This window comes from Lynx rufus, unplaced genomic scaffold, assembly GCF_022079265.1.
Source record: "Lynx rufus isolate CCGP_SWC_20201006 ecotype Redwood Valley unplaced genomic scaffold, mLynRuf1.p SCAF_3, whole genome shotgun sequence".
NCBI classification, from domain to species: Eukaryota; Metazoa; Chordata; class Mammalia; order Carnivora; family Felidae; genus Lynx; species Lynx rufus.
In genome coordinates, this window is record NW_025814845.1 from 62,255,195 (window position 1) to 62,271,965 (window position 16,771).

General features: G+C 39.8%; 1 protein-coding gene across 1 annotated transcript in view; it reads right to left on the reverse strand.

Moving 5' to 3' along the window:
* Nucleotides 1-16,771, reverse strand: part of ANTXR2 (ANTXR cell adhesion molecule 2) — a 154,892-nt gene that overhangs the window by 75,192 nt on the left and 62,929 nt on the right. Inside the window, exon 12 of the mRNA XM_047091046.1 lies at nt 4,857-4,952. Coding sequence (XP_046947002.1) covers nt 4,857-4,952 — 96 coding nt within the window. The remainder of the gene's footprint in view (nt 1-4,856; nt 4,953-16,771) is intronic.

Sequence of the window (16,771 nt, forward strand, 5' to 3'; positions counted from 1 at the left end):
CAGAACAAAACAGAAACGTAATTCTAATTTTTAAAAATGCATATTGATTTCTTAATAGCCTTGGAACCACTGCTAACATTTTAAAGAATATTTCATTGTCTTCCATTTTACAACCTCTTGTACTCCGTGAACAGTTTTTGCAACGAGCTGCTCCGAAGACGTGTTACATAAGAATTGCCAAAATCAATAGCCCTGGGCAGTCATTCCCAACCCTGGGGAATATCAGAATCATTTAAGAACTGTATTAGTTTCTTAACATGGCTGCAACAAGTTACCACAATTGCAATGGCTTAAGACCAGAGAAAATTTATTTTCTTACAGTTCTGGAAGTCAGGAGTCTGAACTGAGTCTTATCAGGCTAAAATCAGGTATTAGTAGAGCTGGTTCCTTCTACAGGCTCCAGGACTGTATCTGTTGCTTGCCTCCCTGAGCTCCTGGTGGCGGTGAGCATTCCCTGCCCAGTAGTTGCATCTCTAGTCTCTGCTTCCATGGTCACACTGCCATTTCCCCTTGAGTAGGCTAATCTCCCTCTGTCTCCCTCTTACAAGAACACTTGTGACTACATTTAGAGCCCACCAGTAGGTCCTCCTGGATAACCTCCCTAGCTCAAGATCCTTAATCTAATCACATTTCAAAGTCTCTTTTGCCATATAACATTCACAATTTCCAGGAATTAAGACCTGCATATCTTTAGAGACCATTATTCAGCAAACCCCACAGGCTTCTCCAAATGGCACTGAATCCTAGAGAAACTGCCCTGTCTTTCCCTTCAGGGAGAATCATCACCATGGGAAATCTTACCACTACTGCTCTGAGACCTTCTGGTTATTTGGGGCAGGAAAAAAAAAAATGAGAACCACTGTCTGAAGTATAAGGAACACTGTCATTTTTGAGTTATTGATCAGGTAAATGTGAAATTTTGAAATTTTAATCTCTGAACAATGAACAAATCACTTCATAAGATATTTACATAAAATATGAAATGATTGAGAATGTGTGACAAATATTATGGACTCTGTTCAGAGCTTTATATCAAGGCTTTCTATCTTTATAAGAGCCCCTGAGCATGTGATCCCCAAGGAAGTGGACCATGGACATAATCTAAATGTGCCTGAGAACAGACATTTTTAAGCTCTTTAGTCATGTTTCAGCTGAAAGATTAATTTTTCTAATGTTTATTTATTTTTGAGAGAGAAAGGTGGAGAAAGAGAGACAGAGCGTGAGCAGGGAAGGTACAGAGAGGGAGACACAGAATCTGAAGCAGGCACCAGGCTCTGAACTGTCAGCACACAGCCCAACATGGGGCTCAAACCCACAAACAGCGAATTCATGACCTGAGCTGAAGTCAGACACTTAACCGACTGAGATACCCAGGCACCCCAGAAACATTAAATTTAAATGTTTCCCCCTAGTACTTCATTTTTTAAAAATGTTTATTTATGTTTGAGAGACACACACAGAGAGAGAGAGAGAGAGAGAGAGAGAGAGAAGGCATGCAAGAGTGTGTGGGGTGGGGGCAGAGATAGAGGGGACAGAGGATCCAAAGCTGTCTCTGTGCTGACAGCAGAGAGCCTGATTCAGGGTTCAAACTCACAAACCGTGAGATCATGACTTGAGCAGAAGTCGGATGCTCAACCAACTGAGCCACCCAGGTGCCCCTGCCACTAGTACTTTAAAAGCACTCAAACAAAACAAAATTTGTACAACACCAAGCTGAAATAAATGCATCTCATTTCACATTAGAAAGTAATATTACTGGTAACAATAGTCAAAGTTAAATTGATCCTTAATAATTTAACTGCAAAGAATTATTTAGCTAACTCCATTCTAAGTCCAGCATTGCACAAACATATTCTCTAAAAGGAACAAAGTAAAACAAATATCCTGCAATTGCACCACAACACCCTTTGACACTCTCAAGATTGTTTCACAAGGCTAAAGTCCCTGTGCCCCTTTCGTCACATCACCTCTTCATTTTTCCCTAGCTCACTTAGCTTCTACCTTAACTCCTATCTGCACTTTGTTAGCATTCCTTTGCTTTGGCCATATCCAAGGTGCATCATCTGTCACTGGCTTTCCATTTCAATTGTTGATGGAAACTCAGCTGGATACAGACTTAATCCTCACCAGGACCAGACCTGAGTAGACACTGCTGTAAAGCAAGCAAAGCTTCTTTCAGGGGATTATACTGAACAAATCTCTCCAGTGGCTTCTCATCATCCCTGGGGGGAGCTCAAGCTTCCTAAAAGACAGAGGAAGCCTCCCTAAATGAGATTCCTACCTAAATCCCAAACCATCTTTCACACTTCCCTTTCACTGGCACACTAGGTAAGCCTCGGCCTGGTGCTCCCCAAAGCATGCCAGAATAACTCAGTATAATTCCACACACACACTTCATCTGAAATCTCTCTCAACTGCAAACATCTTATTCATTATTCAAAAGTCAGTGTGGGGTCATCAGCCCAGTCAGGTTTCTCTGAAACAATCCCGTGACTCTGGTAAATCCCTCCTCCTTATGTTCTTAGTGTGCTTTACAAATGTTGCTATTGGGACACTCATGCCTCTCCATTTAAACTTTGCCCACATTTTTGGAGCATCTAACAATGCTCCAAAGAAGCCCATTTTAGTTTTCACACGTCTTTTAAAAAAATCGTATACTTCGATGCTTTTGAGCCCTCTGATCAATAATAAATGAAAATGCAAAGTAAGGAAGGAAAGGACATCCACCACGGCCAAATTTAAATTAAAAAATCAAGGAGCGCAAATCATATTAGGGCACCTTTCTGCTTTCAATTTGACTCAAGAACGTTAGCCACCCGAAAATAGCCATATCTAGGATGATCGAGATTACAACAGGAAACTGTCTGAGCATAAACTGCTATGGCAGGAAACTGATTAGTTCAGCAAAGAGACAGGATGCTTCTTGTCTCTACCATTGTCTGAGTTAATTCTATACCTCTTATATGGGCCAACTGCTCTGAGATAAAGGATTGTAAAGTTGACTCATGAAAACGGACTGAAGTACAATTAATAATAAATGCAGGAGTGATGCAAAGTAGTGCCTTAATCGGGGCGCCTGGGTGGCGCAGTCGGTTAAGCGTCCGACTTCAGCCAGGTCACGATCTCGCGGTCCGTGAGTTCGAGCCCCGCGTCAGGCTCTGGGCTGATGACTCAGAGCCTGGAGCTTGCTTCCGATTCTGTGTCTCCCTCTCTCTCTGCCCCTCCCCCGTTCATGCTCTGTCTCTCTCTGTCCCAAAAATAAATAAACGTTGAAAAAAAAAAATTAAAAAAAAAAAAGTAGTGCCTTAAGTTATAAGGAACTTGGAATTAGCAAAGGTGAGGGAGAAAAAAGGCAGTCTAGTAATATTAGGTACAACACCACAGTGATCTATAGAATATAAAGTTCTACATAATACGCTGATAATAAAAAGAATACTATCAAACTAAGTAGGAGGTATGCTTTGAATGAGTGCTTCTTCAGGATAATCTTTTCTATGAAACTTGAACAATCCAAATTGGGTTGTGTGAAATGTGCTGAACTTAAAATTTTTTTTTTAATGTTTATTTATTTTTGAGAGACAGAGTGTGAGCAGGGGACGGGCAGAGAGAGAGAGAGAGAGAGAAAGACACAGAATCTGAAGAGGCTCCAGGCTCTGAGCTGTCAGCACAGAGCCCAACACAGGGCTTGAACTCACAAGCCGTGAGATCATGACCTGAGCCAAAGTCGGATGTTTAACTGACTGAGCCACCCAGGTGCCCCATAAATGTGCTGAACTTTATTACTCAACATTCCATCCTGTGGTAGGCAGAATAATGGTCCCCCCAAAGCTGTCCCTGGAACTATGAATAATTTTCATTACATAGCAAAAGGGACTTGGCAGATATGATAAAGTTAAGGATGCTGCGAGGGTAGATTATCATGGATTATCCAGCTGGGTCCAATTTCTTCACATGGTTTCCTAACATTGGAGGTCCTTTCTCAGCTGGCTGAGACCCGAGGGAGATGCAACTACAGAAGAATAGTCAGAGAGATGCAATGTTGCTGGCTTTGAAGATGGAGGAAGGGGTCCACGAAACAAGGGACGTGTGTGGTCTCTAGAAGCCAGAAAAGGCAAGGGAACAGATTCTCCTCCAGAGCATTAAGACAAGAATGTAACTCTGCCATTCCCTTTTAGCCCGGTTTAGTCCAGTGAGACCCATCTTGGATATGTGATTAAATCACTGTTAGATAATAAGTTTGTGTTGCTTTAAGCCACGGAATGCAGAGCAATTTGTTCAAGTTGCGATAGAAAACAAATATAAACCTGTAGTCTTTCAAAGGTTTTACTCAAACAGGAAAAATAACTCAAATAAACTGTTGTAACTTCAAAACTGTCTGTGCAACCCTAACATCTGCACACAATTTATTTCTAAAATGTTTTTTTGAGAGGCAAACAGAGATGGTCCTGAAATAGATTTTCCAAAGAGGTAATGAAAGATTCAATAAGCAACTGACAAGAAAACCTGACAGATTAGCAACTTCTCCCCAGGAATCCAACAGAAAGTATCATTCAACTTACTGGAAATTCTTTTGTACTGGAGTAGAAAGCCCTTTATCCCTACTACCTCTTCCCCTACCCTCTCGCCCTCTCCCTCCACGCTTCATTTTGAAATGTTTTTTAGATGAAGTTTTATAAGAAACATTTATTGGCATGCATGTTTTCTAGAACTTATTATAGTAATAAAAGCTCCTAAAATTCAATTTGCTAACTGAAACTTTGCTGTTGTTGACCAAGTGGCATTGATTCACAGTCCAGGCCTTACTTGACATCTCACTGCTTTACAAACAAGTAGAGTTGAAAATCCTCCTTACTCACCACTTTGCAGCACAGGGGCCAAAACCACCACATCAAACCAATGCCCAGTAGTAGCAGTAACACCAAAATAGCAATGATGGCTGCAATCCCATTAGACTAGAAGAGGCAGAAGACAAAAACAAAGTGGTCAGTAAAGCGCAGAGTTAAATCCCAAATACATGTTTTTGTTTTTTAAGGAACACCAGAAAACGATGCGAAAAGCATAATGATGTCAAATCAGAGTTCTATTATATTCCTTTAAATTCGGTAAATTCCTTTATAGTCTATTTCATATATGTTAAAACAGTCAATAATAAATACAAAACCTTCCAAAGTGCTATAGACACTTTTAAATGATGGCTTAAAGAATGCAGGAAAAATCACTATCTGGGGTTATAGGGAATGGGCAGTCTGGGTCTCTATCTTTGTCTCTGGGAATGGATTACTTTGATTGCAAGCATGATTACTTCTAGGCAGAATGTATGCAGCATTTTCCCAGACTTTTTGATGACAGAAAACTACTTGCATTATGTATTTAAATGCCAGGGCAAGAGGAATATCAAAAATCACCAAGCAAATGAGAAACCAACAACAATGGTTCTTGTTGGCAAACGGTTCATATGCATCAGTGCAAGAAAGCAACCTCTGCACTCACATATCAGAAGATTTCTCACCACAGCTCAAGCACTAACCACTCAACCACACTGGTGTCTGCTCGCTTCCTAATGCCAAGATCCTCCAGCCCTACGGAACCTGCTCTTACCTCTGCCTCCAATCCCCTTCCTGTAACCACCACCTACTCATCCTACAGTGCTCAGCTTAAGTCACTTCCCCAGGAAGCCTGTCTTGCACCCTCTGGGTAGAAAATGCCCCTCCTTGAAATAAACCATAAGAGACTCTTAACAATAGAGAATAACCTGAGGGTTGATGGAGGGGAGGTGGGTGGGAGATGGGCTGGATGGGTGGGTATTAAGGAGGGCAATTGTAATGATGAACACTGGGTATTGTACATAAGTGATGAAACATTAAATTCTACTCCTGAAACTAATATTACACTATATGTTAACTAACTATAACTTAAATAAAAATCTGAAAAACAAACAAAAACAAAGTGTTCCATCAACTAATAAAAATTTTCTAAAAAAAAGAAAAGATAGAAAACATCTCTCTTTATTACACAATTCATAGTTCTCTGTACTTCAATCTTTAACATTTATCATAATTTATTTTTAATTTTTTTTTTTTAGTTTTTTAAAAAATGTTTATTTATTTTTGAGAGGGGGGAGAGAGACAGAGTGTGAGCTTGGGAGGGGCAGAGAGAGAGGGAGACACAGAATCCGAAGCAGGCTCCAGGCTCTGAGCTGTCAGCACAAAAGCCCGATGCAGGGCTTGAACTCACAGATCATGAGATCATGACCTGAGGTGAAGTGGGACACTTGACCCACTGAGTCACCCAGGCGCCCTCCTCCTTTTTTTTTTTTTTTTTTTAATGTTTACTTACCTTTGAGATAGAGAGACAGAGTGCAAGTGGAGGAGGGGCAGAGAGAGAGGGAGACACAAAATCCTAAGCAGGCTCCAGGCTCTGAGCTGTCAGCACAGAGCCCCACGAGGGGCTCGAACTCACAGACCAGACTGCAAGATCATGACCTGAGCCAAAGTCATACGCCTAACCGACTGAGCCACCTAGGCACCCCTGTTTGTTTACTTTTGATAAACTGATTTCTTTAATTTCTCTTTTCTGCCACTATTCGTTAGGAGCTCTAGAAAGCCATGGGGTTACATCCAACCTACTTACCCATGTACATTCCATGCTTGGCATTTAAAATTATGAGCTTGGCATTAAGAAAATGAACTCTAAAAAACTAGGCTGCAAAAGCCACTGATGCGAAGACTCATATTTACTGAATTTTTAGTGTGGGGATAAAGTTCCCAATGGGACAAAGCATGTCTCTAAAATCCTACTCTGGTATCCCCAGTAATAATGTTTTGTTTTTTGGTATGTGTGTCTTTCTCTTCCTTCCTTTCTTTCTTCCTTTCTTTCTTCCTTTCTTTCTTTCTTTCTTTCTTTCTTTCTTTCTTTCTTTCCTTCTTTCTTGGAAAGAATTCAGGGAAGGAAAAAAATGTAAATAAATCAATACACTCTCCAGGTGGGAATTTGGAACTTCATGGGCAGTTTTTCAGAAATACATGTCCTGTCATTCAAAACAAATAAGAAGTACAAGCCCAGAGGTCAGAGTGAGCTACTTGTATCACAAGAGCTGACAGCGAGAGGGGTGGCAAGGTGTGGGGGGACCCAGCAGTATCCGTCTTGGAATGGCACTGCATTAAAAGTATTAGTCTAGACTTTTAATTTTAAGCAAGTTGTTTAACTTCTCAGGGACAGTTTTCTAATCTACAAAACAAGAAAGCCAGTTGTTCCCAAATCATGAAACTCTTTGTGAAAAAAGCCATTACTATTATCTCTCTCTTGTAGGAAATCATTCTGGATGTTAACATACTTTTAAGTATCTGAATACTGCAGTAAAGAAGTTCAACTTACATCAGCACAGAACCATTGTTTTTCTCATAACATTTGAAACATCTAAATATTTAAATTTAGGATTCCCTAGAATCCACACTGAGAACTGATGGGATCGATCAAAGCTGAGAGACTTTCTGATGTTTCAGTGACAACGGTGGTAGTATTCAGTCAGAACATTTTATAGTGGGATTTAAAGTGGAAAACATAATGCCATACACACAAAAAGAGATAATAATCACTATGTAGACAGTTACATGTAAATAACTGAGAAGAGAAGAGAAGGTAGTTTTCAAAACAAGTGGCAAGAAGTGCTAGCCAAATACACTTGGTTCAGCTAATCAGAAAAATCTTGACATGTGTATCATTTCCCTGTACCACCAGTTATTATCACAAAGGAAGAAAAAGGAAAAACGATGAGCATATAGCGGCTTGGAAGCTATCCCAAAACAGATCAATTTTTATAGATACCGATTACTAGCAGCCTTTCAGTTTTAATAAATCTACTTTTAAAATAATTAATTCACAGAGCAGCATAAACCATAAAATATTCATTACTTTCAGAAACTTTCAGAAGATTAAGATTCAACTACACATGAACAATTAAAGCTATCCTTTGATTTCTGATTTTGCATCTGAAAGGAAGAGGGAACAACCATAGGAGGTAAATTTCTGTAGCTGCTATTAGGTTGCAAATGAACCCAAACTGGCACCACCAAGGTATCACTTAGAATCTTTGATCATTTTATTTAACTTTTCTCACAGAAGACAACAAAAATAACTTTCGAAACTTCACACAGGCACACACTATCTTCACCGAGTTCTATCATTCACTATATGACCATTCTTAAGGCTCTAGAAGATGCAACTACATGATATTTACCATAAAGAATTAACCTAAAATATAAGAAATAAAAAGACATGGACTCATGTAGCAATTTCTTGATGTGGAGTCTGGTAGAATGAAAATATAACCTCAAATCTAGTTATTAATATATCTGAAATATCTAAATCACTCACTGTCTTGCACATAGAAATTCCTGTGTGTGTGTGTGTGTGTGTGTGTGTGTGTGTGTGTGTGTGTACATATGTGTGACAGAGAGAGAGAGAATATAAATACTTTTCAGAAATTTTCCAGGCAAATATCTAAGTTCTCTGTTCCTAAAGTCAAAGAAAACAATTCAGAACACACATCAGGCTACCTAAGAAATACTCAAAGTACATCTTTCTACACAGACTTCTAAACATTCATGAACAAATCATGTGACTCTCCACAGCCTTGATTACGCTAAGCTCTAAAATCTAGGCAAACAGGAATATGACAGGAAAAGAATGTCAAAGAAACACATAGAAAAATGTGATATCCTATGGCAGAAATGCTGTCAAATGCATAAATTCATGATTCTACCTTCAAATATAAGGTCTTATATAAGATACTCCCCATCTGACTGTTTATGTACAGAATGAATACAGCATTCCCTACCAGTCTTTTCCCACATTAGGATCTAGTCACAGCACTCATGGAAATGGCTCACCATTTGTCTGTACTATACAGTTTTCAAAAAGGTTCTATGAACATTTGGTTTCCTCTTTTCTTAGAATTCAGACTCTGTGTTCAGAAATAAGAACATGCAACCAGAAGATACGAATCTGCTAAAATTTTATTGGTGTCTTTCTTTTCTTTCTATGAATGTGTCATTAGCAGGAAATTCAGAAAATCATACTGACAGAATATACAGTAGATGGGCTCACCATGATAGGCAGTGAAAATTCTTAATTTTTCCTCCAAAAAAGTAACTCTATTAGGAACATTAATAAGACACTATGCACATCCACACACAAATATATATTTATTATGACAATATTATCATGTCAACGGACTCCAAAGATTCACCTTCAATAAAATTAAAAAGAAAATACACACTTTCTTTTTCTTTTTAATTTTTTTTAACATTTATTTATTTTTGAGAGACAAAGAGAGATAGAGCATGAGTGGGAGAGGAGCAGAGAGAGAGGGAGACAAAGAATCTGAAGCAGGCTCCAGGCTCCGAGCTGTCAGCACAGAGCCCGACTCGCAGCTCAAACTCACTCACAGTGAGATCATGACCTGAGCCAAAGTTGGACACTTAACCGACTGAGTCACCCACGTACCCCAAAAATACACACTTTCTAAAGACCTACAGACCTAATCTTTATCATATTTAACCTGAGCATGATGGAAAGCAGGTCAAAGGAAGCAAAGAATATAATATAGCCCAACCTTGCCATCAGTGCCCTAAGTATATGACACAGTCCCTGGATGCCCCAGTCCCAGAAATTAGCTCAGTTAACTGGATACAAATTCAGGCTTTCCCAGTTCTGTTGTTTTCATTTTCCAGAGCCATTATCAGAGCATGAAAGACTTCATCTTGAAAGGGAAATAATTTCATTGTTCACATAGCTTTATAAACAAATTAAGGAAAGGTCAAACACATCGACTTCAGTCCTAAGAGCAGACAGCAAGATGAAAACTGCAGACTTAGGAGACAAATGAAACTAGCCATGATGACACATAGATCTGTGTCACAGGCAGAAACTACAAGCCACTTTTTAAATAAGTAGGTGCCAAAGTTACCAAGTTGGACAAGTCTTCATGAAGCCCACAGGTTAGTTGGAGAGACAAACCTTGAGCAAGGTTTGAGCAAGGAAGGCAACTACGAGAGAGACAAGTAGAGACTAACCTGGTCTATAGTTCTAAGAGGACCACTTTGAGGAAGTAAGAAAGCGCAGGGAGAAAGTATGGTAGAAATAGTGGCTTCCTGCAAGGACAAGAGAAAGACAACTTTGGGCGGAACATAGGTAGAGGGGATTTAGTAGCACCTGAAGAAGCTGAAGAGAGGGTATGAAACACAAAGTTCTCAAAAGTGGTAGTTCTTTTTAATACAGAGAGACTTGGCCATCTGTTGGATTAATGTCCATTTGTTGGATAACCTTTCTTTTGGCCATTTGTTGGACTGAATCTTTCTAACCATAGTTTTGAAAAAATGGCATTCTCACATGTCTGTGAAGAGTAGGTTGTGCAAGTTAGCTGAGGAATCCAGTTTGAGACTTACTACCCAGATGATGGTTACAGCTATGAAGCCAAAACTCTTTTAAGGGTTAACTGAGGACATACCAGAGCCTTGAGCTCGACAGTGGGGTAGAAAGAACATATTTTGTAGTCATCCTGGACACACTAAGTTTTTGAATTTCATCTGCATCTGATTTCCTTTTCTCCATTAAAAGTAAGTTTTCCAATCAAAAAGTTCACTCTGCCTAATGTAAGTGAAATTCTGGCTGAGAGAATCATAGAAGCATAAAAACAAATCAGTCACAGGCGCTTGGGTGGCTCAGTTGGTTAAGCGTCCGACTTCAGCTCAGGTCATGATCTCACTGCTCATGAGTTCGAGTCCCGCATCAGGCTCTGTACTGACAACTCAGAGCCTGGAGGCTGCTTTGGATTCTGTGTCTCCCTCTCTCTCTGCCCCTCCCCCCGTTCATACTCTGTCTCTGTCTGTCTCAAAAAAAAAAAAAAAAAAGCATAAAAAAATTTTTTTAAACAAATCAGTCAGTACTGTACTTGCAAAATAACTATGAGAAAGGAATCACTCAAAAATTTCAAAAGTGTTGTAAGCTACCTAGAAAATAATTAATCACAGCAACCACATTAAAAAAACAAACAAACAAACACAAAACCACAAAAAACAAAAAACAAAGACAGACTCAGAGAAGGGGAAATGGGTCTCCACAATTTTTGTTTCTATGTATTTAGAGTTCAGGGAAGAAAAATCAGTAACAGAATGGGTAATGATTTCATGTTCTGGATTCTTTTGGAACATTTGATATCAGGAATTAGCAAACTATGTCCCAAAGGCCAAATCAGCTCACGTGTTTCATAAGACCCCTGGCAAGTTAAGATTTTTTTCTTTTATCTTACTACATAGCCAAAAGAAATTAAAACAAAAACAAAAACAAAAACGTTATGGGGTGTCTGGGTGGCTCAGCCAGTTGATTGTCCAATTCTTGATTTCAGCTCAGGTCATGATCCCAGGTTGTGGGATCAAGCCCTCCATTGAGCTCCACGCTTAGTATGGCACCTGCTTGGGATTCTCTCTCTCTGTGTCTCTCCCTCTGCCCCTCTCCCATTTCCCTCTCAAATAATAATAATAATAAAAGAATATGTTACAAAAAATTCAAATTTCAGTGTACATAGCTTTGTTGAACCAGCCACATGGATTTGTTTACATAGTATTTACAGATGCCTTTGTGCTAGAATGGCAGAGTTGAGTAGCTGTGATGGAAATTGTGTAGCCCTGAAACCCTGAAATATTTACTATCTGTAAATATTACTATCTGTACCTTTTACAGGAAAAAAAAAAAGTTGCCAACCCCTGTTTTATATAAATCAAATTAGGACCTAGTTACAAATGGCAGATTGCACAAGTGGTCAGGCCAGGGTGGGCAGAGACAGACTTGGATTCAATTGTTGATTCTGCCACCTACTTGATATGAGCAGATAATTTAACCTTTAGAGCCTCCAGGCTCCATGTCCCCCCTCTCAGGGGCAGTGAGAGCTAAAATCAACCGATGTTCTTTCTCATCAAGCCATACCCCCTGCTGAGGGTTGGGTCTACCTAATAGAAGAAGCACCTTCTGATGTGTTTGCATATATGTGTACGAGAGATAAGAGGTGGCTCTCTGTTCCTCATCTGTAAGATTAAGGTAACAGTAAGAGCCTCCTCTTAAGTTTTAAGTATTAAATGAAGTCATAAAGTGCTTAGCACATGTATAGTGCTTAGCACAGTGTCTGGCATTGTGTGCTCAAGAAACATTTTTGATACTGTTATGTCAAGAGTCAGAAGAACAGTGGTTCAAAGGGGGAAGAAAGATACCTTTCACTATTTCTTTTAAGCAGAGACTCATTTAGGAGATCTTCTGACATAGATAAAAGGAGATGACTGTCTAAATACAAGCCCTCCTTGGGCCCTAATTTTAAATCTCATAAATCGAAGCTTCATTTTCCCACTTGTAAACTAGATCTACATCCATTCATTTAACAAATAATTTTGGAGCACAAGCCCTGTGTAAGGACCAGGCACTGGGAGGAAGGCAGGGAGTGAGACAGGCCCTGCTGCCAATATCTCAAAACAAGTAAGAAAAGCCCAGAAGTAAACAGGAAATTACAGTTCAGTGACGTAGTGCCTTAACAGAACTGAGCCTGGATGCCCTGGGAGCACACAGAAGGGCTGCTTTATTTGTGGGATTTCTATGAGGATTAATCGATTGCCAAAGCAATGGTGTTTTATTTTCATTGGCTTTCAAATATCTGTGAAAGCCAAAAGCATCAATCCTAGAATGAGTAATACTACTAACTGCATCTCATCATATCTGAAAATGCCTGACAGACTGAATACCACTTAATACAACACCCGAGTGTTTATCATCATCTTACCCACTCTCCTAGTCTGTTTTGAAAAGAGATTTAATGCACACATCAGCAGGAGCATCTCATGGCAATGGTCTCACTTTTCACATCTACAAATGTTATATAATATCACTGCCACACTCTAGAGGTATTTGAGTTTGAGTACAAAACAATGACTATTCTAATAGGAAAAATGAATTATGCAATGATTATTAGCAATACAATAATGAAAATTATAGTATTTATTATCCTATAATAATTACTGGAATAATAAAATTCCCACAGAAAACTATACATCATCAACCTAGACTGAAGCATCAAGGTAACTGTGACCCCTCTGACCTTTCCTCTTTCACCTCTCTGAAGCACTTAATGCTGCCTTCCTTTCATATTGGAGTTCCATCTTCCTTCGGCTCCTTTATATAGTAAGTGTCCTGGTTTTCCCATTTCTTGAACTGTTCCTTCTCTCATTCACTTCACTAATTCTATTGACCAACATAGGCTTACATTTTTCCTCATCTTGATTAAACTTCAGATTAAGTTTCCTCTTGGCAATAGGTCCATGACCTCCCTTTTTTTGAGAGAATCTACTTTAGAAAACTTCTAATTGCAAGGGGTGGGAGGTAGGGGAGGGTGGGTGATGGGTACTGAGGAGGGCACCTTTTGGGATGAGCACTGGGTGTTGTATGGAAACCAATGTGACAATAAATTTCATATATTGAAAAAAAAATAATACCTACTTCACACAGATAACAGTGTTATCTGTTGTATAACACCATTGCCCTGATACGTTTGCATATCTGTCTCCTCCTGTTAGTTTATATACAGCTGAATTAGCATTCTTGATTGAATAAATATTGAATGGTCTGGCACTGTGCTCATAGCTTAAAAAAAAAATAAAAAAAAGAAAACTTCTAATTGCAAAATCTTTCTCTCCCTCTTTGAAATATATTTAAGTCTCTTTCCAGTTTTATAGATCCAAGGGGGAAGGTCTCTCTCAACCTGAGAGCTACCCCTTTGAAATGTATTCACCAAACAAGATGGTAACCCTATCTCCCAGTCTCTGTGGAAGGGCAGTAGCCTAACTTCATGGGTGCCTAGCTCCAAATTTTAACACTACCCCCTGTCAGTAAAATAAGAGAAAGTTTATTTCTATTTTGGGTAAAACCAGTTAGCATATACAGGTGGCCTGCAATTCTTCCACTCCCTTGTCCCACCTCTGTTGAGTTCAATCTCTCCCCTATTGCAATAGTCTTTTTTTTTTTAAGATTTTATTTTATTTTATTTTATTATTTTTTAATGTTTACTTATTTTTGAGAGAGAGAGAGACAGAGCTCAAGAGGGGAAGGGCCAGAGAGAGAGGGAGACACAGAATCTGAAGCAGGCTCCAGGCTCTGAGCTGTCAGCACAGAGCCCGATGCGGGGCTCGAACTCACGAACCGTGAGATCATGACCTGAGCCGAAGTCGGACGCTTAACCGACTGAGCCACCCAGGCACCCCGAGATTTTATTTTTTAAGTAATCTCTATACCCAATGTGGGGCTTGAACCCACAACCCCAAGATCAAGAGTCACATGCTCCAGTCAGGCACCCTTATAATAACCTTGAATAAGGTCTTCCTTACCTGTTTAATGTTGTTGAGTGCAGTTTTTCTTTATTGCTACATATTTCTCCCATTCCAAGGAAGAAAGGAGAGCCAGGAGGGAAGAGAGAGGGAAGGAGAGAATAAAAAACGAAGGAAGGGCTGATCCAACAAATTATTACAGTTATCCTTTCTTCAGTTAAAGGATATTGCAAAATTAAAGTGGCAGAAAGAACAATTTCAGAATAAAAGAATTCTTTCAAGTTGAATAAATCTAGCATTATGAAAAATATAATCCATTTTCTTTTCTTTTTTCATTTCAGCACAGACTTCTGTGCACTGGGGTTTAGGAACCACAGGCCTATGGGATGAACTCTAAACTCCACCTGGTTGTTTCCGTCTTGGAGGCTACTGATAATCTGGTCTAAATTTTCTATTTTCAAGATTCCCTCCCATCTTCACTCCAATCAAATACATCCACCCTCAATTTCATTTTTCTCTTCATCTGTAATCGGCTTTTCCCTCCTTTCTTCTTGCCTAGGTCCTGCTTTCCTTTCAGGACCCAGTTTATCCTGATTCCTCCATGAATACAAAACCTTTCTCAAAAACAAACTGGTGGTTGCCAAAGGGGAGGGGTTTGGGGGTATGGATGAAACTGGTGAAGGGGATTAAGAAGTACCATCTTCCAGTTATAAAACACATGAAACACGGGGATATAACGTACAGCACAGGGAACATAGTCAGTAATATGGTAACAACTCTGTATAGTGACAGATGGTAACTACACTTACGGCGGTCACCATTTCGAAATGTACGTAAATATCAAGTCAGCCATGCTGTACGCCAGAAACTAATACAATACTGTATGTCAACTATTCTCCAAATTAAAACAAAATAAAACCTTTCTCTGGTGCTCTTTCTCTTCTTGCTCTAACCTCTTGAAAGTCACTTTCTTTTTCTTTTTTCAGTAAAAATCATGTGGAATTTCATTGACTACTTCACTCTATACAATGCCCAAATGTGTACTTTCAACCCAGACCTCTCTCTGGAATTCCCGACTTGTATATTCAACAGCTTTATGATATTTCCACTGAAATGGCTGTATAGACATCTTTCACTCAACATTTCCAAAACAAAAGAAGTCCTCATCTTCTTCCAAACACTGCTCTACCTGATGACAACATGTTCTTCTAGTCCCTCATGTGAAAACACTTAGAATTATTGTGGGGGTGCTTGGGTGGCTCAGTAGGTTGGGCATCCGACTTTGGCTCAGGTCATGATCTCACCGTCCGTGGGTTCGAGCCCCACATCGGGTTCTGTGCTGACAGCTCGGAGCCTGGAGCTTGCTTCCAATTCTGTGTCTCCCTCTCTCTCTGACCCTCCCCCACTCAAGCTCTGTCTCTGTCTCTCTCAAAAATAAATAAACATTCGGGGCGCCTGGGTGGCGCAGTCGGTTGAGCGTCCGACTTCAGCCAGGTCACGATCTCGCGGTCCGTGAGTTCGAGCCCCGCGTCGGGCTCTGGGCTGATGGCTCAGAGCCTGGAGCCTGTTTCCGATTCTGTGTCTCCCTCTCTCTCTCTGCCCCTCCCCCATTCATGCTCTGTCTCTCTCTGTCCCAAAAACAAATAAACGTTGAAAAAAAAATTTTTTTTTAAATAAAAAAAAAAAAATAAACAAACATTAAAAAAATTTTTTTAAATAAAAAAAAAGAATTACTGTGAATGTCCTTCTCTCACACCCACATCTACTCTGTCTAGGCATCCCATAGATTCCACCTTTACACAGATGTATTCAAATCCAATCACTTCTCACCATCTCACATTTAGTGGAGCCATTCTCCCCTCTCCTAGATTACTGAATTCGGCAAGGAATTAGTCTCTGTATTTCCACATTTGCCCCTCTCTGCAAAATCTATTTATACACAGTAGCCAGAATGATCCTTTCAAAGTATTAAGTCATATCATGTCACCTTACAATGGCTCTCCAATTAACTCAGAAGAAAAACTCACGTCATTCATATGACTTACAAAACCCTATCCAATCGGTCCCCTTCCCCCCCCCCCCCACTCTCTCCTACTCTTCTTGAGACTCCTGCTCTCCCAGGATACCTCCATTCCAGCCCACTGGCCACCTTGCTTTGCTTTAAACTTGTCAGACAGAATGACCCTTTAGGCTTTGTTCTAGCTGCTCCTGCTGCATAAAACACTCTTCCCTTGGGTGGTCTTCAGGGTTCACGTTCATACCTTCCTCAAGTCTTTATTCATATCTCACGTTTGCAACAAAAATTACTTTGATCCCTTACTTAATATTACAACTTGCACCTTCACTCTCTCCATCTCTGACACAACCAATGTCACTCTTTCTAAAATCACCTTACTCTTAAACTACCTTGA